The sequence below is a fragment of the Cnephaeus nilssonii genome (assembly GCF_951640355.1).
Source record: "Cnephaeus nilssonii genome assembly, chromosome: 19".
In the NCBI taxonomy this organism is placed as follows: domain Eukaryota; kingdom Metazoa; phylum Chordata; class Mammalia; order Chiroptera; family Vespertilionidae; genus Cnephaeus; species Cnephaeus nilssonii.
In genome coordinates this window covers 14,509,093-14,529,986 of record NC_137090.1, presented here as the reverse complement: position 1 = coordinate 14,529,986, position 20,894 = coordinate 14,509,093, and the positions used below count along the sequence as shown (strand labels likewise).

The following is a 20,894-nucleotide window of genomic DNA, read 5'->3' as shown; positions in this document are numbered from 1 at the left end:
GACCTGTAGATTCAGTACATTCCCTATTAAAATCTCAACTGTCTTCTTTGCAGGAACTGATCCTAAAATTCACATAGAAATTTGAGGGACTCAGAATTATTAACAAAAAAATATTGAAAAAGAAGTTGGAGGACTCCCACTTCTCCCAATTTCAAAACTTGCTACAAAGCTATGGTAATCAAGACAGTGTAGTACTGACATAAGGACAGACACCTGGTTCAGTGGAATAGAACTGAGAGTCAGAAATAAGCTCTCACATTTATAGTCAATTGATTTTTTCAACATTAAAAATCACAAGGCCTGGTCAAAGGGGGCTGGGAGGGCTCAGCGAAGAGGGCAGATCTTTGTGTGACTCTGGAACTTTGCTTTTTTTGTTTCTGTTTTGTTTTTGTTTTTCTTCCCTGATCACAAAATGATTCTCCCTCCTTAAAAGCAAAAAGAAGAGAAAGAGAGAGAGAGATTCCTGAATTAGAGGGTGTAAGTATACTGTAGTGTTTCTTTTTAAAAAAATATATTTTATTGATTTTAGAGAGGAAGGGAGAGGGAGAGAGAGATAGCAATATCAATGATGAGAGAGAATCATTGACTGACTGCCTCCTGCACGACCCTTACCGGGGATCGAGCATGCAACTCAGCATGTGCCCTTGGCGGGAATCGAACCTGGGACCCTTCAGTCCGAAGTCTGATGCCCTATCCATTGAGCCAAACCAGCCAGGGCTGTAGTGTTTCTTGAGGAATAGGGGGAGGTTCTGCAGTCTTCAGGGGCCCTATACACTCTCCAAGGAAGTGGAGGTTCACTGCATCCATTTTAAATATATATATATTTTTATTGATTTCAGAGAGGAAGGGAGAAGGAGATAGAAACATCGATGATGAGCAATGCTGGCTGAGCAGGTAATAGGCAGTTCTTGAATGAGAATGGACCGCATTCCAAGGTTGACTCAGGTCCAAGGTTGACACCTGAGTCCCAGGGGCGTACAACTTCCAGCCAGGTTAGAATGTCCTTTCTTTCATCAGAACAAGGCAATCACGGTTAACAGAAGAGCATAATTAATATTTCTTATACTTATAGCTAGTCACCAATATTCTATTTTTTTGCCCCTAATATCACCAGTGTGCAGAATAGTCCCAGTTCTCAGCAGGAGCTTTATCCACTGTCTGGTCCCTCACTAGCCTCTGCCACACAATTCCTCAACCCTGCCACTCCTTCCCTACCCAGACTTGGATTTGTCCCCTACCCCAGTCTCACCCTCAGCTCAAGCTCTTCGCTTAGCCTACAGCACTCTTCATTCCTTCCTCCAAGGCTCAGCACCAGGCTTCCTCTGGGCCTCTCCTCTCTCCTGGTGTGTCTCCCCATCACCAGCTTCTGTCTGGGCTAGGTCCTTTGGCACTGAACAGTCTGGTTCCTACTGTTGGCTAACCTGTTCATTCAAGAACTGCCTATTATCTGCAGGTAGGTAGATAGCCTCCTACATTTTTCTCTCCTCACCAGCCATGTCAATTCCTGGAAGGCAGCGCTACCTGAAACTACAAAGCCACTCCCACTCTGCATCCATCCCCCTGCCTGGCCTAGCACCAGGCACCCAGCAACTCTTCAAGCCCCACTACATTGAACTTGGCATTCAATCCTTGTCCAAGGCTGCCCTTTCCATCTCGCTTCTTAATGCTCTTTCCAACAACCCCTGTCCAACCACTTCTCCAACTTCTCCCACCTGCGTTAAAACCGTCCCAGACTCAGCTCAGAAAGGTGCCCCGGAGATGGAATTAAATCTCTTCTTCCCGCTTACTAGTAGAGCTAACCTACTCCTGTTGCCCTACACACATCGTGCACTTGGCGCACGACCAGGTACCTTAAATTAGATAGAATCTGAGTCTGTCTCCCTCCGACACCCCATGCCCTCCGGGAGCACCTTGAGGAAAGGGCCCGAGGGCTGTCGATCCTTGCCCTCACAACTCTTTCAGCCCAAATTTCAATCCGAGTTTGTTGAATAGAATAGAAACAGGATGGACAAGTGTCCCAAGTCCAGAAGCGAACATCCCGCAAACGCCCTTCAGCGCACACGCTCAGGGGCAGCTCCTTTGGCTGCCAATGTCTACAGACCGGCGCTGCCCCACCTCGGGCAAACTCCCCGGCGCCCGCACCAGGCAAAGAGCAAGCCAGGGCATCCATCACATGATTCTCCAATCACATGATCCCTAGGAAAGGGGGCGGGGAGTGAATCGAAGTAGAAAAGAAGCACGGCATCCTAGGATGGCCCCGCCTCTACGCCGACGAGTAGCCAACGGGAGCTCGACAGCCCGGACACCTGGCCAATGGAAACGGAGGTGGGCGGGCCATCGCGCTGCCAGGCCCGGGTCGGTGAGCAGCGGGGTTGCTGCTGCCCAGCGAGCGCGGAGCCGGACGCAGGTAAGGAGGCCGGCAGCGCAGACCTCTCGCTCCCTCTTTCCCAAGGCCCGGGCCGCAGGGACGTGGGGGCTTGAGTGTATTTCGGGAGGCAAGAGATAGACGCCGAGAGTATCGTCTTGGGGGCGTTGCGGTGCACTGGAGGGAGTTTTTGGAAGGGTGGCAATCTAAGCAGAATGGCAGTGACCCCCATTAGCAGGGACGCTCTTTCTCTACCTTCTAGCATTCCCGCGAGCTGCAGCCCCTTCCCCCAAAGCAGGGACCCCTCCGTGTTTGAGCCGGCTCCGCCTCCCCCGTCTGGTTGCGGCGGCGGCAGATAGGGAGGTAGACAGTCTCCTACGGCTGGGAACCGGAGAGGCGCCCTCCCTCGTGCCGGAGCGCAGAGGACTGGCAGTGAGTCTTGAGACCCTGGCCTCCTCCAAGGACTTGGGAGTGGTTACGTCTGGCTCTCTCTTACTTCCTTTCTTGTGGGGTGGGACAAGCTAACTTCCGCCTCTCTCTCAGCCACTTTTTTCCTTGCTCACGCGCCTCGCTGTTGGGTTGGTTCGAATGTTGGGAATCTCGTGCTCCTGACACTCAGAGTTGGGGGGTGCCACCTAGTGGAAGATGACAGAGATGGGGCTTGAAGAGGCTCCGGTTCTCCCTCTCTGTTTGGCAGTGTGGATGGGGTGGGGTGGGGTGAGAGAGGCCGCCACTCAAAACCCACCTGCGAGGAATCGGGCTCCCACCTCCCCCATCTCTGGTCCTGAGTGTGTGTGCTTGCATGTGTATTCAGTAGACACATACACTATAATTCTAACCTCAGGATACCCAGGAAGGAAAAGAAATCGTTAGGGACCTGAATACTTTGACATCTGTGCAGGCACGCCTAAGCCAAGAAGTGGGCGGGGCGAGCTGTAGATCCCTTGCCTGGGAGCTATGGGTGTGGAGGAGAGACTGCAAGGGGCTGAGGTCTAGGACCAGTGGTCTTCACCCTTACCTGGCCAGGAGCTGTGGAGGGGGCAACTTTGGAGGCTCTCGTAATCAGTGGTGGCAATTCTAGGACCAGGACCAGTGCGATATCCTGGCAGCTTCTGCTCTCCCTGTTTCTGCCCTGCCTGGTCCACCTGCTCAGGAGATGCTTCCGTCCCCTCCCTCTGCTTGGACCCTAGGCCTCTACCCTCCTGGGGTTTGTGCTCCATCCCCAGGCACTGTGCATGGTGCCACGAGAAACGAACCCAGGCCCCATATGCTCTGGAGCCATCAAAGCCTGTCACCTCTAGGTCTTGATATATGACATGGGCATGTGACTTAGCATCTGAGTCTCAGTTTCCTCCTTTGAAAGTAAAGGTGATAATTACTACGTTGGATTGGATGGTGGTTACAAAGGAGAAAGAAAATGTAGATTGCTTAAACTGGCTCCCAAGAGGCTCAACAAACACTGTCTTTGCCCCTCGAGGCAGGGTAACCTCTGGGCCCGGCCTTGAACTAGTGGGGCTGGCTGAGCTTGGGGGAAAGTTGTTTAGGAAACGAGAGGCTGTGCCCCTTCCCTGGACCGAAGCTGGTTCCTTCTGCCGACTCCAGAGCGGGCTCTCGTGGTCTCTCTTCATGTGCAGCTGCGTTTCGGCTCCAGGATATCGGCAAGGGTGGGGAGGGTGTGTTTGGAGAGTCTGGAAGGTCCTGGTGGTGTGGAGGGCCCTTTGAACACAGTGTCTCAAAGGCTGGCCCAGCCTGTGTGTCCCTTCCCCTTGGTGAGGAGGGGATGGTCCGTGAGCAGGCCGTGACTGGCCTCTGGGGAGGGCAGCCCAGATTCCACTTCCCTTTTCTCGTTTCTCAGCCCCGTGGTTTCCCATGTTGTCATGTGACAGCCCCTCACCAACAGGCCTGGGCAGGGTGCAGGTGTGAGCACAGTGTCGGGCAAGGAGGTGTTCAGAGGGGCGAGCTGGGGAAGTGAAACCCCGGCTTTTCTTCAGAGGGGGCTCAGTCCTTGCACCAGTGTGCCTTCCCATGGCTGCTGATGCCTCCCCCACACCCCAGAGGCAGCCCAGGCCCACAGGTCAGACCCACAAAACCCACAAATCTTCCTGACTCTCACATGACCACATTTCTACACATTCACCCATGATAGGCCACATGTTGGAGACACAGATTCACACATCCTCATGCCAGCATTTATGTTCATGGGTGTGCACGCACTCCGGCATGTGTGACACACACACACACAGGACACATGTAGGAAGTGGGATCTCGGGCCCCACCTCTTGCTTCCTCCCCGGATAAGGAGTTGTGGAGGCGGCTCGGTAGTCCCAGGCCTGGGCCTGGGGGGAGACTGGCTCCAGAATCAAGGGTGGCGTGGACTTAAGCTAGTTGCCAAGTGCCTCTTGGTATTTTTGCAGGTGGATCATGTGGACTCTGGTGAGCTTGGTGGCCGTCGTGACAGGGCTGGTGGCTGGAACGCAGTGTCCAGATGGTCAGCTCTGCCCTGTGGCCTGCTGCTTGGACCCAGGAGGAGCCAGCTACAGCTGCTGCAATCCCCTGGTGAGGGTCTCAGCCCAGGCAAGCGCTGGCAGCCGGGATTGTCCAAAAGGTCATGTTGGGTGGGCCAGAGGACGGGGCCGAACTCGGGTCCTTTGGTTTATCCTCTCCTCTCTTCCCAGGACAAATGGCCCACAGCCCTGAGCAGGCGTCTGGGCAGACCCTGCCAGATTGATGCCCATTGCTCTCCTGGCTACTCCTGCCTCCTCACTGTCTTGGGGACCTCCAGCTGCTGCCCCTTCCCAGAGGTGAGGGTACCCCCAGCTCGATGGAGGGGCTCAGTTCTGTGTTTACATGTTCCCTACACTCTTCCACCCCGGGTAGGAGGGCCTCGTCAACGCAGGCGTCTCTGTGTCCCACAGGCCGTGTCCTGCGCCGATGGCCGCCACTGCTGCCCCAGGGGCTTCCACTGCAGTGCGGATGGGCAGTCCTGCTTCCGAAGATCAGGTGCAGTAGGGGTGGGGGTGGAGGGCAGGCAGAGGGGCAGCATGCAGAGCTGGAGCACCCAGGAGCCCCGCTGGCTGGGTGACCCTGATTTCTGCTCTCACGTCCTCGTTCATGGGGCATCTGTACTAAGCATGCGCCCGTGCTCTGGATAGAGGGGCGGCACTGGGGCTAGGAGGGGAAGGAGGGAACTCGAGACCACAGGCCTAGAGCCAGGCATTGCAGGGGTGGGGAGAGGCCAAACTGGGCTGGTTTAATGCCAGCCCAGTCAATGGATGCCCCTGTCCTGTGCCGTATTTCTGAAGCAAGGCCTGGCTTGTGGGAGAGTGGTTTAAGAGTGCCTGGGATCCTGGCCGGGTGGCTCAGTTGGTTGGACCATCGTCCCGTAGTACACCCAGATTGCAGGTTTGATTCCCGGTCAGGGCACATACCTAAGTTGTTGGTTCGATCCCCAGTCAGGGCGTGTACGGGAGGTAACTGATGGATGTTTCTCTCTCACCCTTCTCTCTAAAATCAGTAAAAACCTATCTGGGTGAGGATTTATAAAAAAGTGCCCGTGCCCTAGTGCCAGCCCCCCCCCCCCCCAAACCCCTGTAGCTGGGAGTGTAGGCCCTGCTGCCTGCAGCTCCTTGAGGGATGGAGGCAGTGACCTTCACTGACTGGGCTGGTGGACTCCTGGGTCATCCTCTCCACAGATACCAACCCCTTGGGTGCTGTCCAGTGCCCCGGCAGCCAGTTCGAGTGCCCCAACTCCTCCACGTGCTGCATTATGCTTGATGGCTCCTGGGGGTGCTGCCCCATACCCCAGGTACAGGTGTGGGAAGACAAGGGTGGGAGGGGGGCAGCAGGAGCCAAGCGAGGGGCTGGAGGGGGCAAAGCCAGAGTCAGGACCATCTCTCCTCAGGCTACGTGCTGCGAAGACAAGGTGCACTGCTGCCCCCGTGGTACCACCTGTGACCTGGCTCACACCCGCTGCCTCACCGCCACGGGCACCCTCCCCCTGGCCAAGAAGATCCCAGCGCGAAGGACTAACCGAGCCGGTGAAGAGATGGGAGCACTTCGGGTTGGGGGTTGGGAGGAAGGCGAGGCCTTGCCTGGCTTCCAGCTGAGGAACAGTTCCCCTCTCCCCTGGCGGCCCCTCACACCTCTCTCCCCTCCCAGGGGTCCTGTGCCCAGATGGACAGTCCCAGTGCCCTGACGGCTCTACCTGCTGTGAGCTGCCCAGTGGGAAGTATGGCTGCTGCCCAATTCCTCACGTGAGTGAGGGGCTATGGGCCCCCGGCCACCGGGCCTGGATACCGCCCGTGCAGGGATCCCGGGGGTCTGAGGTTGGCTGACAGGTTGCCGGGAGCCTGGCTGCTCAGGGCACATGCTACCCCCTAGTGGGGGATCGGGGCAGTGCCAGCTGTCGGCCCGACGTCCTTGTGCTCAAGTAAGCCGGGCAGCCACAAAGACCCACCCTTGCCTTCACCCAGGCCACCTGCTGCTCCGACCACATGCACTGCTGCCCCCAGGACACCGTGTGTGACCTGGTCCAGAATAAGTGTCTCTCCAAGGAGAACACTACGGACCTCCTCACCAAGCTGCCAGCTCGCACAGGTACCAGAAGCAGGCCCCAGACTCCTCCACCTGCACCAGGAGGAGGAGCGCTCCACCAGGCTATCCCAGGAGCAGACGTGGGGGCGGGCACTGGGGGCTGCATGGAGGGGCCAGGGCAGGCACAGCCCCCCTTTCTCCGCATTGGGCTTCGCCTTAGGATCCCTGCCAGGGGTGGCCTTCCATCCTCAACATCTGGTTCCAGCTGTGGAGCCCACAAAGGGTGTGACCTCCAGGCGGTCCCCAGTGCCACTGCTGACTTACCCTCCTTGCCCAACTCCCAGTGCAGGAGGTGAAGTGTGACATGGAGGCGAGCTGCCCGGATGACTACACCTGCTGCCGCCTGCCGACCGGAGCCTGGGGCTGCTGCCCTTTTGTCCAGGTACCCGGGAGTGGTGGGTGGGCTGGGCTGAGCAGAGGCGGGCAGCAAGCTAGGCCCCTGTGCCCACGGCCCCCTCTCTATCCATCCTAGGGCGTGTGCTGTGAAGACCACGTGCACTGCTGCCCAGCGGGATTTAAGTGTGACACGGAGAAGGGCACCTGTGAACAGGAAGGCCGCCAGCTGCCCTGGATGGAGCAGGCCCCAGCCCGCCTCAGCCCGCCAGACCCCCAAGCCATGGAGAGGGACGTCCCCTGTGATAATGTCACCAGCTGCCCCGACTCCACTACCTGCTGCCGACTCACGTCTGGAGAGTGGGGCTGCTGTCCTGCCCCAGAGGTGCATGGGTACTGGGGTAGCATTGGGGGGCGGAGGGGCATTGTCTGGACCTGGGCAGGTGGCCAGACTCCTGTTACCTTGCTCTTCTTTTCTTTTTTTTTCTTTTTTATTATATTTTATTGTTTTTTTACAGAGAGGAAGAGAGAGGGAGAGAGAGTTAGAAACATCGATGAGAGAGAAACATCGATCAGCTGCCTCTTGCACACCCCCTACTGGGGATGTGCCCGCAACCAAGGTACATGCCCTTGACCGGAATCGAACATGGGACCCTTGAGTCCGCAGGCCGACGCTCTTTCCACTGAGCCAAACCGGTTTCGGCATGTTACCTTGCTCTTCTGCTCTCTGCCTGGCTCAGGGTGGCACACCAGCTCTTAGATTTCATTCCCAGCGGGAGGAACCGAGCAGCAGAGGCCAAATGGGAGAGGGGCTCAGTGTTCCATCCCACACAGTACGGAGCTTCCCAGGTCACGCTCTCTGCCCTTTCTCCCCTCGCCAGGCTGTCTGCTGCTCGGACCACCAGCACTGTTGTCCTCAGGGCTACACGTGCTTGGCTGGGGGTCAGTGTCAGAGGGGGAACCAGATCGTGGCGGGACTGGGGAAGGTGCCTGCCTCCCGGGCTTCCTTGTCCCAACCCAAAGACACGGACTGCGACCAGCACACCAGCTGCCCAGTGGGGCAGACCTGCTGCCCAAGCCTGAGTAAGAGCTGGGCCTGCTGCCAGCTGCCCCACGTGAGTGTGCACCTGCCTGCCTGCCCCTGGAGAGGGGAGCCGCGTCCCGGGGGTGAAGGAGCCCGCATAAGGCCACGCTGTCCCCCCAGGCTGTGTGCTGTGAGGATCACCAGCATTGCTGCCCCAATGGGTACACCTGCAATGTGAAGGCCCGAACCTGTGAGAAGGAGGCGGATGCTGCCCACCTGCCCCTCGGCCTTCATGTGGGGGTGGGGGACGTGGAGTGTGGAGAGGGGCACTTCTGCCATGATAACCAGACGTGCTGCCGAGATAGCCGCGGGAGCTGGGCCTGCTGTCCCTATCGCCAGGTCAGTGCCACTCCCTGCCCTGGGTCTGGTCTGGGCCTGGCCAGGTCCTGCTCTAACCCCCGTACCCTCCTCTGACCATCCAGGGCGTCTGTTGTGCCGATCAGCGTCACTGCTGTCCCGCTGGCTTCCGCTGTGGGGCCAAGGGCTCCAAGTGTCTCCGCAGGGAGACCCTGCGCTGGGACACTCACCTGAGGGATCCAGTCCCAAGACAGCTGCTGTGAGGAGAGACTGGGCACCAAAGACACTCCATAGCCCCCGGGACCCTGTCCAGAGGGTACCCGCTGCTCAGGCCTCCTTATCACCTCTCCCCCTCCCAATTCTCCTGGACTCTCCATTCGGAGTCCCCCATCATGGAGGTGGGGGTCTCCATCTAAGGCCTTCCCTGTCACATGGGGAGCTGTGGCAACAGCCGCGCTACAAGCTGCCATTCCCTCTCCCAGTTTCTACGGACCCTGTGGCCAGGTGCTCTTCCCTATCCACAGGTGTGTGTATATGTGTGTGTGTGTGTGTGTGTATGTGCTCCAATAAAGTTTGTACACTTTCTTAATAGTGTCTGATTTGGCCACCCTGCCTGCCCTCCCCAGAGATCCCCAAGGGTCCCCATCCAGCACCCACATTCCCCCAACCCCACAGACACACACACAGTTCATCTCACCAGTTTTATATTTGCTGCTGCCCACAGCGGTCCTATCCCATTATCCCGGTCCCCAGAGCCCCCCCAGCCTCTAGCCCTGTGACTTGGTAGCCCAGAGGCGGGCTGGTCAGCAAGCAGCAACCCTCCCTTCCCAGGGGTCCACAGAGAATTCCCCCTCCCTTCCCAGCCCTCGTACTAGCAGCTACGGCCTGGCTGCCCCTCCTGCTTTCTCACAATAGAACTTTCTATGTACAGCCACGTTTATACAGGCACTGCTTGCCCCCCACCCCCCCCTCCTCCCCAGCACCTCCCAATGGGGGTCTGGACCCCTCCCACCGCCTTCGTGGAGACAGACATGGGGTCCCTCCCAAGCCATTACCCAGCACATACCACAGAACAGCTGGCCTCTGGGCACCTTTCCAAGCCCAGCGCTAAGAGCGAGTGCCCCCGCAACTCCCTGGGGTGCGCACCCTGGGGACAGGCCCAGGCGGGCGGGGCGGAGCCAAGCCCGCGGGCGGTGCCAGATCCGGAGGAGGCGCTACTTGACGTTGAACACCATCAGCGGCCGCTCCTCCCGCCGCTGCCAAGGGCTCTTCTTGTCGCCCGCCTCGTCGCCCGCCTCCGCCCCCAGCTCGTCCTCCGGGCTGGTGAGCGAGTCGCGCCGCAGCTCGCTGGCGCTGCTGCGGGAACTGTCCCCGCGGCTGCGGCCCCGACCCCGGGGTACCGTGGCCGCCCGGCCCTCGGGAGCCGCCACCTCGTCCAGCAGCGGTGTCAGCGAGTTGTCCTCCGGAGAGCAGAGGCCCGTGCGGCTCTCGCTGCTGCTGGGCTCCGTGTCCTCGCTGAGCGCCAGGCGCGGGGGCGCGGGCGGCGGCGGCGGCGGCGGGGCGGCGGTCGGGGCGCGCTCCCGCTCCTCGCGCAGGGGCCGCCGGCGCGCAGGCCGCGCCTCGTGCACGTCGACGCCCGAGTCCAGGCTGGCGTCCGTGCTCCGGCCGCCGCCCGCCTGCAGGTCGATGTAGGAGTGACGCACCTGCGAATTGGAGCGCCCGTCGAGGGACACAAACCAGGCGCGTGGGTGCGGCTTCACGCCCAGTTCGAGCAGCTTCTTCTCGGTCAGCGCCTGCAGCTCCCCGTTGAGCTGCGCCATGGTGGACTCGTTGAACAGCACCGGGATGGTGACCGAGCCGCTGACCGGCGCCGAGCGCCCGCCCCCCCAGCCCTCGCCGCCGCCACCCCCGCTGCCCTCGCCTCCCGCGCCCGAGTGACCCTGCATCAGCGGGCGCTGGGAGTCGGGCTGGGGGAAAGGGCGCGCTGGGCCGGGGGCCGTGCCCTCGGGTGGGATGGGCTCGTCGCCCGCCCCCGCGGCTCCCGCCTCGCCGCCCAGGCGCACGTAATGCGCGGGGATCACCAGGGTGGGCATGACGTTGCGGTAGACGCTGTCCTTGAGGTGGTCGATGGAGCCGCAGAAGATGAGCTGCCCCGCCTGGCTGAGCGACGGCGGCCGCGCCAGCTGGTCCACGGACTGCGACAGCAGGAAGTCGGGGGCCTTGCTCTCGGCCGCCCCCTTGTGGCCCAGGTAGTGCTCGAAGGGCGGCGGCGGAGAGGGCGGCTCTGGCAGGAAGGCCGTGGCCCCGGAGGGCCCCCGCCGGTACTCCTCTAGGCCCGGCTCCAGCCCGCCAGGACCCTCGACGGAGCGGGCGCCCTTCTGCCCAGCGCCCTCGCCCCCGCGGGCACCTGCAGGCTCGGCGGCCGGACGACAGACCGAGCGTGGCTTGGCGCGGAAGAAGTCATCCCGGGAGCTGGCCAAGTCGCGGGAGCTGGAGAAGGCGGAGTGGAGGGGGCCTGGAGGAGGCGCCTCGGGGTCCCCCGACGGGGTGGGCTCCAGGGGCCCCCCACAGATGAGATGGAGCTGGGACATCGAGGTGGCCTGGTCTCGTTTGTTGCCCTCAGAGGGCCCAGACAGCTGCAGCTTGCGGTGCTGTTGCCTGGGCTTTAGGCAGCGCCTCCTGGAGAGAAGGCAGACAGGGTCCTCAGGAAAGGGTCATGCCAGAGCAGCTTCCTAACCCACGGCTGCAAGATGAGGGATTGGAATAGTTGGAAGGATCGGGACAATGCCTGGGGCTAAAATATCCAAACAAACAAAAACTCCTGGGGGAGGTTTGTGGAAAGAGCTTGTATGTCTGTGGGAGGTCCAGCTAGCAGCCGTGCCCATTTGGGTCCCTTTCGGGTAAATTGCATGCCTGCGCAGTAGGAGATGCATGAGAACCGGGGAGGATGTCCGAGCCCGGGGTCCCATGGAGGTGAGAGCCGGGCTGGGTGTCTCTGGTGGGGCCTGCCCTGCAGGTCCTGCCTCCTCTCCCACTTCCCTCAAGCCACCAGCCTTTCAGTCCTTGCATGTGCGTATGCCCTGCTTTCCAGTCAGCGCCTTGAAGATCAGGCTGTGCTCTTATGCATTTTGGAGGCCTGAGCACCCCACACAAGGCCAGGCACAGGGTAGGCCTCCATCCGCATGGGAGGAGAGAAGGTGGGGGGTCTGGGTATCACTCACCGGCAATAGTAGATGAGCAGACACAGCAGAATGAGCACCAGCAGGGCCAGGGCTGCCAGGATGGTGAGCAGGAAGATGGTGTGGTAGGTGCCGATGTCCTGGATGCCTGTTGTGATGGTGACCAGCCCTGTGCCAGGCAAGGGCTTAGCGTTCCCGGTGTGGATGCCCTTCCTGCCTTTCAGAAGGAATCCACTCTCCCAGCCTCCCCTCCCCCCGCTGCCCCCTGTCCCCCCCACCACACTCTCACCAGTCGTGGGGGAGGCCATGGCAGCCGCCCAGTACCCCAGCTGGGGGGAGACAAAGGTCCAGTAGAGCTGCCGGCCTTCCTTCCGGATCACGCCAGTGCCGTTACGTACCCACAGCCCTGGGAGAGGCAGGGGGTGCATCAGAGTCAATGTCCTCCCGTCTAAGTCTCTATCCCCAAACTCCAGCCCCGGCAACTCCCTGAGGCACTCACCACTCTTGGGGTCAAACCTCCAGGCTGGAATGCTGGTGCCCACAGCCAGGGCACGAGGCTCTGAGGGCACAGGCAGAGACAGGTGAATGGGGCCTGAGAGTGGTACTTCTGTCCCATTGCCCGTCAGCAGGTGCACGCTCACGGCAGCCAGGGGCATCAGCTCCAGCCAGGAGCCATTGCCTAGGGGAAGGGGACACGGAGCTGAGGGATAAACCCTCAAGGTGGGGGACATCCCTTCCATGCCTGGCACCCAGCATACCTGAGCTGGAGGCCTCGGTGCCCAGGAAGGCAGGGAAGGCCCGCATTTCCTGCTGGGTGCTGGCAGGTGTGAGCGAGGCCCAGAGCTGGCTGTAGGTGGAGCTGACAGGCAGGCGGGCAGCCCGCCTTTGGAACTGCACCCAGGGCTGGGAGCGGGCACCTGATGGAGAGAGGAGGGGCTGCAGTGGCCTGGCCAAGGACAAGGCTGCCCAGAGACCAGAGCAGAAAGCAAGTATCTAAGGAGACGGGGAGCCAGCGGGTCAGGCCACTCGGGAGGCCAGGGAGGGTGGTGACTTGGGAGAAAACTGGGCAGTCGTAGAATGTTAGTTTGGAAGGAATGTGGACCAGAGCCCTAGTCCTGGCTGTATGACCCAGAGTAAGTTACTTGCTCTCTGAAGCAGTTTCCTTATCCTATGGAATAAAGAGGGAATACGCTAATTGACCGTCACACCCTCACAAAGATGGCATCACCCACAGCCAATAAGGAGGGAATATGCTAATTGACTGTCATACCCTCAAAGATGGCAGTGCCCACAGCCACAAGATGGCAGCGCCCAGTCCCCTCAGTCCTGCTGGGGCAGCAGGCGCACAGTACGGCCGGGCCCAACCCCAGGTGGGTCCGGCCACTCCACACGCCTGCCTCCAGAGTCCCCCAGTCCCCTCAGCTGCCCAGGGCCGGTCCGAGGCACAGGCAAGCCTCGGATGGCGGCTGCCTGAGGCTCAGGTAACCAGGGCCGGCCGAGGCTTGCGCTGCAGGCAGTGGCAGCAGCAGAGGTGTGATGGGAGCATCGCCTTCCCCTGATCACTGAATCACCTTCCACCCCTGAGGGCTCCCGGACTGTGAGGGGGGCAGGCTGGGCTGAAGGATCCCTCTCCAGTGCATGGATTTTCATGCACCGGGCCTCTAGTCTATAATAATAAAAGCGCAATATGCTAATTACACCGGACAGCCGAACAACCTTCTGGACGTCCTTCCGGATGTCCTTCCGAACGAAGCTGGGGCTGCGAGGGCCAAGCCCCTTGCACAAATTTCGTGCATCAGGCCTCTAGTTAGCCTATAAAGTGATGAGGTTCAGGTCCTCAAACAATTACTGTCTACAGTGTGGCAGGCACTGTGTTAAGTGCTGTGGATACAAAAATGAATGAGATACAAGTCACAGTTCCCAGCCTTCAAGTTCACAGTCCAGTGTGGTGCGGTCTGTTAGCATGCCCATTTCTGCTGTGGTAGATGGAAATGTGCTACATCTGTGGTGCCCATTACAGCGCCCACAGACACACATGGCTACTAAGCACTTGAAATGTGGCCAGTGTAGTATGACTCAGGAACTGGATTTATTTTTCATTTTTAAAAGTTTAATGAATTTTTAATTCATTTAAATTTAAATAGCTACGTGTGGCTAGTAGCTACTGCATTAGACAGCTGAGGCTCTGCCTGTTGTCCGCCTGCCTTGGGGTGGAGAGGACGTGAAACAGAATTCTGATACAATAAGGTAATAGTAACTTTTATTAAGCTTTGATATGCTGGGTACTGTTCTAAGCAGGTTAATATCTACATGAAAACCCCTGCCATTAGCACAACAGCCCCTGACGTAGGTACCTTTATCATCGACCCTATTTTATAGGGCAGAGATGGAGGCGGGAGAAGGTCAGTAACGTGCTCAGGTCACAATCCTGGAGCCTGACTGAAGCCCACGGAGCCTGGTGTCAGGACACATCCTGTCACCACTGTTCTATCCTGCCTCACGGTTACAATAACGGGGTGCAGGGTGCAAGCGGAGTTCGGCCTGCCAGCTCCGAAGGCCCCGTGGCACCCTGCAGGGTAAGACAGCCAGGAATGAAAGTGGAAAGGAACTTCCAGGACTGCCAGGAGAAAGGCCCCTGGCTCTAAGCAGCGGGTTGGTCAGGGGCCTCCAGGTGACTGGGGGGGGGGGGGGGGGGGTGAGGCAGTGGCAGGTGAGGTTCCAGTGGGCGTGGTCAGGATGTGAAAGAGTCTAGGCTTTATACTGAAGCAGTGGGAGTTGTGGGAGGCTTTAAGCTAGGAAGCAATAAAGGGTTCCTTTGGCATTTTATTTTGATTTTTTAAAAGTTTTTATTGATTTTTAGAGAGAGGGAGAGGGATAGAAACATCGATGAGAGAGAAACTTCCATGAGAAATATCAACATTGATCAGCTGTCTCCTTCATGCCCCCTACTGGGGATTGAGCCCCAAAACTAGGGCATGTGCCCTCACCAGGAACCGAACCGTGACCTCCTGGTTCCTGGGTAGACACTCAACCACTGAGCCACACCGGCTGGGCTCCTTTGGCATTTTAGAAACTTCCAGCCCGGCCAGTGTGGCTCAGTGGTTGAATGTTGACCCTATGAACCAGGAGGTCATGGTTTGATTCCCAGTCAGGGCATATGCCCTGGTTGCGGGCTCGATCCCCAGTGCAGGGTGTGTAGGAGGTAGCTGATCAAAGATTCTTCCTCATCATTGATGTTTCTATCTCTCTTTCCCCTCTTCCTTCCTCTCTGAAGTCAATAAAAGAAATACATTTTTAAAAAGAAACCTCCAAAGAAATTTTAGAAGCCTTGATTCAGGATCAGAGAAATGATGATGAACAAATGAGTAATTTGGGGGATAAGGACATAAGTTGGGGAGGGGCTTCTCTCACTCCAAAACCCAGTGTGGCTCCCTAGTACTAGCTAGACGGAGTCTCCCCTCTACCAGGCTTCATCAACCAGCCTCACTAGGTGCCCCTTCTGCAGAGCCAGACCAGAGCATCCCCTTCCTTTTTTAAAGAGGAAGAGAGAGAAACATCAATGATGAGAGAGAACCATGGACGGCTGCCTCCTGCACGCTCCACACCAGGGATCCAGCCCGCAACCCGGGCATATGCCCTGACCGGGAATCCAACCATGACCTCCTGGTTCCTAGGTCAATGCTCAACCACTATCCCTCTCCCTTCTGCTGGGCCAGAGCATTCCCTTCTGCCCCTGCGTCTGGAAGATTCCCCCAGGCCTTCGCCTTCCTCTCCAGTGAAGGTGCCTTTGCTCCGTCTTCAACTCCCAAGTCCATTCAGTCCCACAGCTCCCTTCACTAAATGCTCTCATCCTGCAACACTCACAGGCTAGGGTGTTCTCAACATTGAATGCAGCTACCCTCTACTCCACTGTCCTGCCTGCTCTGTCACTATTTCAGGGGTAACTGTTTGTGTGTTTTCCTACTTGTCTGTGAACTCCACGAGGCAGGGAATGGGTTTGATCTTCCTGACCACGGATCCCCAGCACCAGACACAGGGCCCGGCACAGCCTCGGTGCTGCAGTCGGTCTTAGCCGGATGAGACTGAAAGCTCGTAGGTGCACCAGGGCCGCGGCAGGACTGCTCCAGGCCTGGCACTCCGTCGGTGTTCAATGCCCTGGAATGACCCTCTCATGGTCTTCTAACAGGGCCATGCACCCAGTAGGTGCCCAACAAGGACTCGGTGACCCGCTGAAGAGAAAGGTGGCAGGGACTGGGCATTCTATTGGTAGGAGTAGAGGGAGAATAGAAACCACGAGAAGCCCCAACAACAAGAAACATTTATTGGCCACCTTCTGTGCTGTTTTCTGCATGCTTGATAATATCCAGTCCTTACCTCAATTTGAAGATGCAGATACTATCAATAGCCGCATCTTAGAGATGAACAAACTGAGGGTCAGAGGTTAAGTGACTTGCCCAGGGGCACCCAGCTAGAATGGAAGAGCAGAGCTCTCTGTACCCAGGGCAGGGGGCAGGAAGAGGCGCCGGGGTGGGAGGAGGGAGCCTTACCAGGAGAACCCAACAGGATGTGCACCAGGTCCTCATAGAGGATGAGGGTGGCCGGCCGCTCGGGGAGCAGGTAGAGGCTGACGGACGCATACACTGCAGGAGGGGCGGCCTGTTAGCTCCAGAGAGAGAGCCCCTGCCCACACCCAGGCAGGGAACTCCCTCCATCCGAACCCCAGCGACTTCATCCTCCCTCAGCCCCCTCTGCATCCCCCAGGCCAGGCAGCAGCTGCTGGGAAGCCTACCCCCTCCGCCCCCAAGGACTATTTTGGGAAGGGGTTGATGGGGTCAGCTGCTGTCCCCCCTCCACCTGCCCCTGCACTCACGGGGCAGCTTGTCAACGCGCCAGGGCACGGAGTTGGTGAGGAAGCCAGGGCGGGCAGCGGTGACCAGCACCCAGGTGCCCAAGCGGTAACGGAGGGGCAGTGTGGCCACACCCTCCGAGTCCGTGGTGCCGGCGGCCAGCAGCACACGATTCCCGAACACATCCACCGCGGCCTGGGCCAAAGGCGCCAGCTCCCCGCTCACATACACCTGAACCTTGATCAGGATCTCTGCGGACGAGAGAGGTGAGGAGAGTGAGGAGGGGGAAGGCAGGAAGAGAGAACGGGGGAGCCTCAAGGTCAGAGGAGGGGGCTTCGGGTTGGGAGCAGCTTTGGGGCCAAGGCTAGATGAGACACTCTAAAAGCTAGCATTTACAGAGCCCTCCCACTTCACATCAGCCTGCGAGGTGGTTGGTACTATTTCATCAAGTCTAACACACGCACTTATCCACATTTTAACATTTCTGAATTCAGACTGTGCCTGTGGTTGATTTTGTCATAATTATAATTGGCAGCATTTTTTCCCTTTCTTTTTTTTTTTTTTTAATTTTTGTTGCTCCATATAGACCAAATTTTTTTTAAAAAATATATATTTTATTGATTTTTTACAGAGAGGAAGAGAGAGGGATAGAGAGTCAGAAACATCAATCAGCTGCCTCTTGCACACCCCCTACTGGGGATGTGCCCGCAACCAAGGTACATGCCCTTGACCGGAATCGAACCTGGGACCCCTGAGTCCGCAGGCCGACGCTCTATCCACTGAGCCAAACCGGTTTCGGCTCCCTTTCTTACTGGCACATGAAATAATGGTGCATCTCCCAGTCAATGATGCATTAGACTTGATAAGACATGCTCGTAGCCCATTTTGCAGATAAAGAAACTGAGGCTCAAAGAATTTATATATTTGTGCTACAGTTACGTGGGAGGTCCAAACCTGGGTATTGACTTCTAGACCTAAATTCTTAACCGCCCCGGACCCTATGGGGCTGGTGTCAGGGAGAGGAGAGGGAAGGGAGGGCTGAGAAAGAATGAGTAAGTGGGGAACCAGAGGCTACAAGCGGAGAGGAGAGAGGTCAGGACTCAGCCGTTTGGAAGAGAGGATGGGGTGCTGGGTCAGAGTTGGGGTTCTTAGGAAGAAACTGAGAAGGGGACTCTAGGGAACTGGTCATTCCCATCATTCACCCACCTCCTAGAACCCTTTGCACAAACTGTTTCTCTTCAGACTTAGGGACTCACTCCAACCGAAACCCAGACAAGTACCTCCTGACCCCTCCTCCTCAGTGCACTGCTGGCCCCCTCCCAGCTGGTCAGCTACAGCCAGTCACCAGGGTAACTCCTTCATTCCTCCCAGAAGATGGGCAGGGACTGGGGCCCTGGCAAGGGAAAGAGGCTGGGGGGAGGGGAGAAGAGACCCAGGCCCAAGGGAAACGGGTATGGAGGGGGCCGGGAAGAGAAGCCCAAGTCCTCCGCTTTCCAGCCAACTCTGCCCCTAGCCCACGGATGGTCTAGCTGGCATGGCCCTGCAGGTGTCCTGATCTCAGATGGGGTGACGGGGGAGGGAGGAACCAGGCCTGGATTTGCTCTCCCGGATTTCCCAGGCAGCCTCTCTGATCCAGAGCACCATCGACCCCTTCCCACTCAGTGCGGCCCCTTCCTCAAGAGCTTGCCTCACCCCTACCTTGCTGCTGATAATGAGGAGGGGTCATGCTGGGAAAGGTACAGAGACCCAAGCCTGAGCCCCAGGAGGCAGGTGGGAGTGGGTTGGGTGCTGGACACAAAACTAGGGGAGTCCAGGCCCAAAGGGAAGAGCTAGGAGACGTGGAGGCTGAGGGCCACAGGGCACGGAAGGTCGGGGGCCTCATGGGTGGAGCATAATACTCAACAGTGACAGGTGTCCTCTCTCAGGCTTCCCACCCAGGGCCAGGGCCGCGCCTGCCCCTGGCATCCCATCCAGCTGTTCTGAGCCCACCACCCTGTCCTCTCCCAAAGCCCGGTTCTGCGGGGTGGGTGCACACGCTCGACCCTTTCCTTTCTGGTTCCCCTGGGAACTGGCAGCCTGCCCTCCAGCTCCGAGCAGGAATTCTGAGAAGCTAGAGGGCCTGGCCATGCCCTCCCCCCACCCCAGGCGAGGAGCAGCTGGATAGAGCAGCTGGAAAAAGGGAACCCAGGATTAGGGACTCTGGTCATTTGACGGAATGCCTTGGGTTCAAGAAAAGGGGAGAGGAGAGCCCAGGGAACCAAACAGGGGTGGGTAGGTAAGGCCTGAAGAAGGCACCAGCGCCGAACTGGGGGTGAGGCGGTAGGTGCCTAGTAGATTTCCTTCCCCCTACCCCTCACCTGGGCTTCCAGACAGCATTCTGGGAGAGCCCTGATCCTGGCTCTATTCCAGACAATTCCCTGGGCCCCTCCCTGGGGTGCAGGGCTTGCGAAAAGCTGTCTGAGAAACTAGGGCCCATTCCTAGCCATCAAAGCTCTTCTCGTCTCCCAGGAAGACTGAGGCCAGGGACGAACCTTCCCCATTCCTCACTGCCTGACATTCCATGCAGCATCCGTTCCTCCTGGCTTCAGCCCTGCCTCATTCCAGGAGGAAATCCGACCCCCTCCCTTCATCCGGACCCCACTTCCCCCATGGAGACTCCCCCACCCTGCTTTTCCTGCCAGCTCCTTGGTGGGGAAGTGGGGAGTGGAGAGCACCAGTTCAGGTTCAGACAGGGATGGGGCCCAGAGGCAGGAGAGGGGAGAGCAGTAGCTGGGTGGGGGGGCAGGAGGCTAGGTGGGGGTGCAGGGCTGGAGTGGGTGGGGTACCCTGAGAGCTAGGGAGGAAGTAATCGGCTAGCTCTCCCACCCTTTCCCGCTGCAGAAGCCGACCCCACCCCCACCTCACACACCCACCTGGGCCCGGAGAGGCGCTGGGGGGGTCTCCTCCACTGCGATGGGGAGGGGAGATGAGGAGGGGGTGGGATGAGGAGGGGGTGATCTGGGAGCGGACTGGGGACAGGAGTGGCCGGAGGCCTGCTGGACGGGACCCAGGCACCTGCCCTCCCAGCCGGCACTGCCCACAGTCAGCTCGCCAGCTCAGCAGGCTCCGCCACCACAGCCCTGCCATGCGCTTTGAGCTAGGAATCACAATGTACCCCTTTTTTTTCAGAGACCCCCAACTTCAGCCCCTTCTCTTTCATGGGATAAGCAGCGTTTCTTGGGTGCACCCCAAAAATCTAAACCTGGGGGGCCGGCTGGGGGCTGTCAGGCTCCAAGGCGAAGAACCCCATTCGAACAGTCAATCCACCAGCAGCCTCACCCCTTTTCCCCCTCCCCTCACCCCCGTCAAACCGGGCTCTCGGCGCCCAGCCCCCGTCTAGGCCCAGGGTGGCAGCCGAAGCCTGAGCCCCCACCCCGCCGGGGTCTGGAGCGAGGAAGCCGCAGGGGGCTGCGGAGCCGGCGCCCGCCCCAGCCCGCCCCTGGGCGGGTGTCTCCGGCAGACAATGGCTCCGGCAGCAGCGCCTCGCGGACCAGGAGGGAGAAAAACAAGGCGGGAGGTGGGCGGCGGCGCAGGGCCTGGGGACCCCCGCCCTCCCCATTGTGTCTCCCCGAGACCCCCGCCCTGGAGGTCCTCCTCTCCCCCGTAAGCTCCGAACCCAGGTCGCCTATCTACCCCACCCAAACCCGGGGAACAGCGTGGCCCCCGATTCACGAGCGCCGCCCAGAGGGGGCTGGCGGGCGGGGCCCAGGGGGTGGGGGCGCAGGCTGGCGATCGCTGCCCTCCCTGGCCGAGACTCACCCTGCGGGCTGGGGGGCTCCGGCGGCGACTTGCCGGGAGCCCGGGAGGCGCCGCCGAGCAGCAGCCCCAGCAGCGGTAGTAGCCGCGTGAGGACGCCGGGGCCACTGGGCGGCGGCATCGCGGGGCTCGGCCCGGCCCTAGCGGCCCATGGCTCCCGCCCGGTCCCGCTCGGCCGGCCCCGCTCAGCCCCAGTTCGGCGCGGCTCGGGCTCCCGCTCTGGCTGCGGCGGCCGCTCAGCGCGATTGTCTCCGCCCGGAGCCTCCGCCAGCGCCCCCTGCCGGCGGCGCCCCACCCGACGGTCCTCCCGGCACCGCCCCCTCGCGCCCCGCTCCGCCCGCCTCCTGCCTGAGCTCAGCCCACCCCGCAGCTACCGTCCTGTGCTCCAGACCCAGAGCTGC

At 59.4% G+C, this 20,894-nt stretch overlaps 2 protein-coding genes across 5 annotated transcripts; one reads left to right on the top strand and one right to left on the bottom strand.

Annotated features, from left to right (window-relative positions):
* The first annotated feature begins 2,303 nt into the window (after positions 1-2,303).
* On the top strand, positions 2,304-9,257 carry GRN (granulin precursor). Of its 3 annotated transcripts, none has more exons than XM_079798267.1 (13): positions 2,304-2,407; positions 4,780-4,921; positions 5,041-5,166; positions 5,281-5,365; positions 6,058-6,170; positions 6,267-6,402; positions 6,524-6,618; positions 6,838-6,961; positions 7,243-7,340; positions 7,431-7,676; positions 8,173-8,406; positions 8,496-8,714; positions 8,798-9,257. In XM_079798267.1, the coding sequence occupies exons 2-13, from the start codon at positions 4,787-4,789 to the stop codon at positions 8,933-8,935; spliced, it is 1,749 nt and encodes a 582-aa protein (XP_079654393.1). In that variant the 5' UTR covers positions 2,304-2,407; positions 4,780-4,786; the 3' UTR covers positions 8,936-9,257. The 3 variants fall into 3 exon arrangements, with proteins under 3 accessions (XP_079654393.1, XP_079654391.1, XP_079654392.1); XM_079798265.1 differs by having other exon boundaries at positions 4,780-4,939; XM_079798266.1 differs by lacking the exon at positions 2,304-2,407 and adding an exon at positions 2,646-2,797 and having other exon boundaries at positions 4,780-4,939.
* A 131-nt stretch (positions 9,258-9,388) lies between these two features.
* FAM171A2 (family with sequence similarity 171 member A2) lies at positions 9,389-20,743 on the bottom strand. Of its 2 annotated transcripts, none has more exons than XM_079798262.1 (8): positions 20,497-20,743; positions 16,722-16,949; positions 16,399-16,491; positions 12,610-12,768; positions 12,351-12,530; positions 12,141-12,257; positions 11,894-12,020; positions 9,389-11,351 (listed from the first exon to the last, which is right to left on the bottom strand). In XM_079798262.1, exons 1-8 carry the CDS (start codon positions 20,612-20,614, stop codon positions 9,887-9,889), a joined length of 2,487 nt encoding a protein of 828 aa, XP_079654388.1. In that variant the 5' UTR covers positions 20,615-20,743; the 3' UTR covers positions 9,389-9,886. The 2 variants fall into 2 exon arrangements, with proteins under 2 accessions (XP_079654388.1, XP_079654389.1); XM_079798263.1 differs by having other exon boundaries at positions 11,894-11,999.
* Between the last annotated feature and the right edge of the window lie 151 nt (positions 20,744-20,894).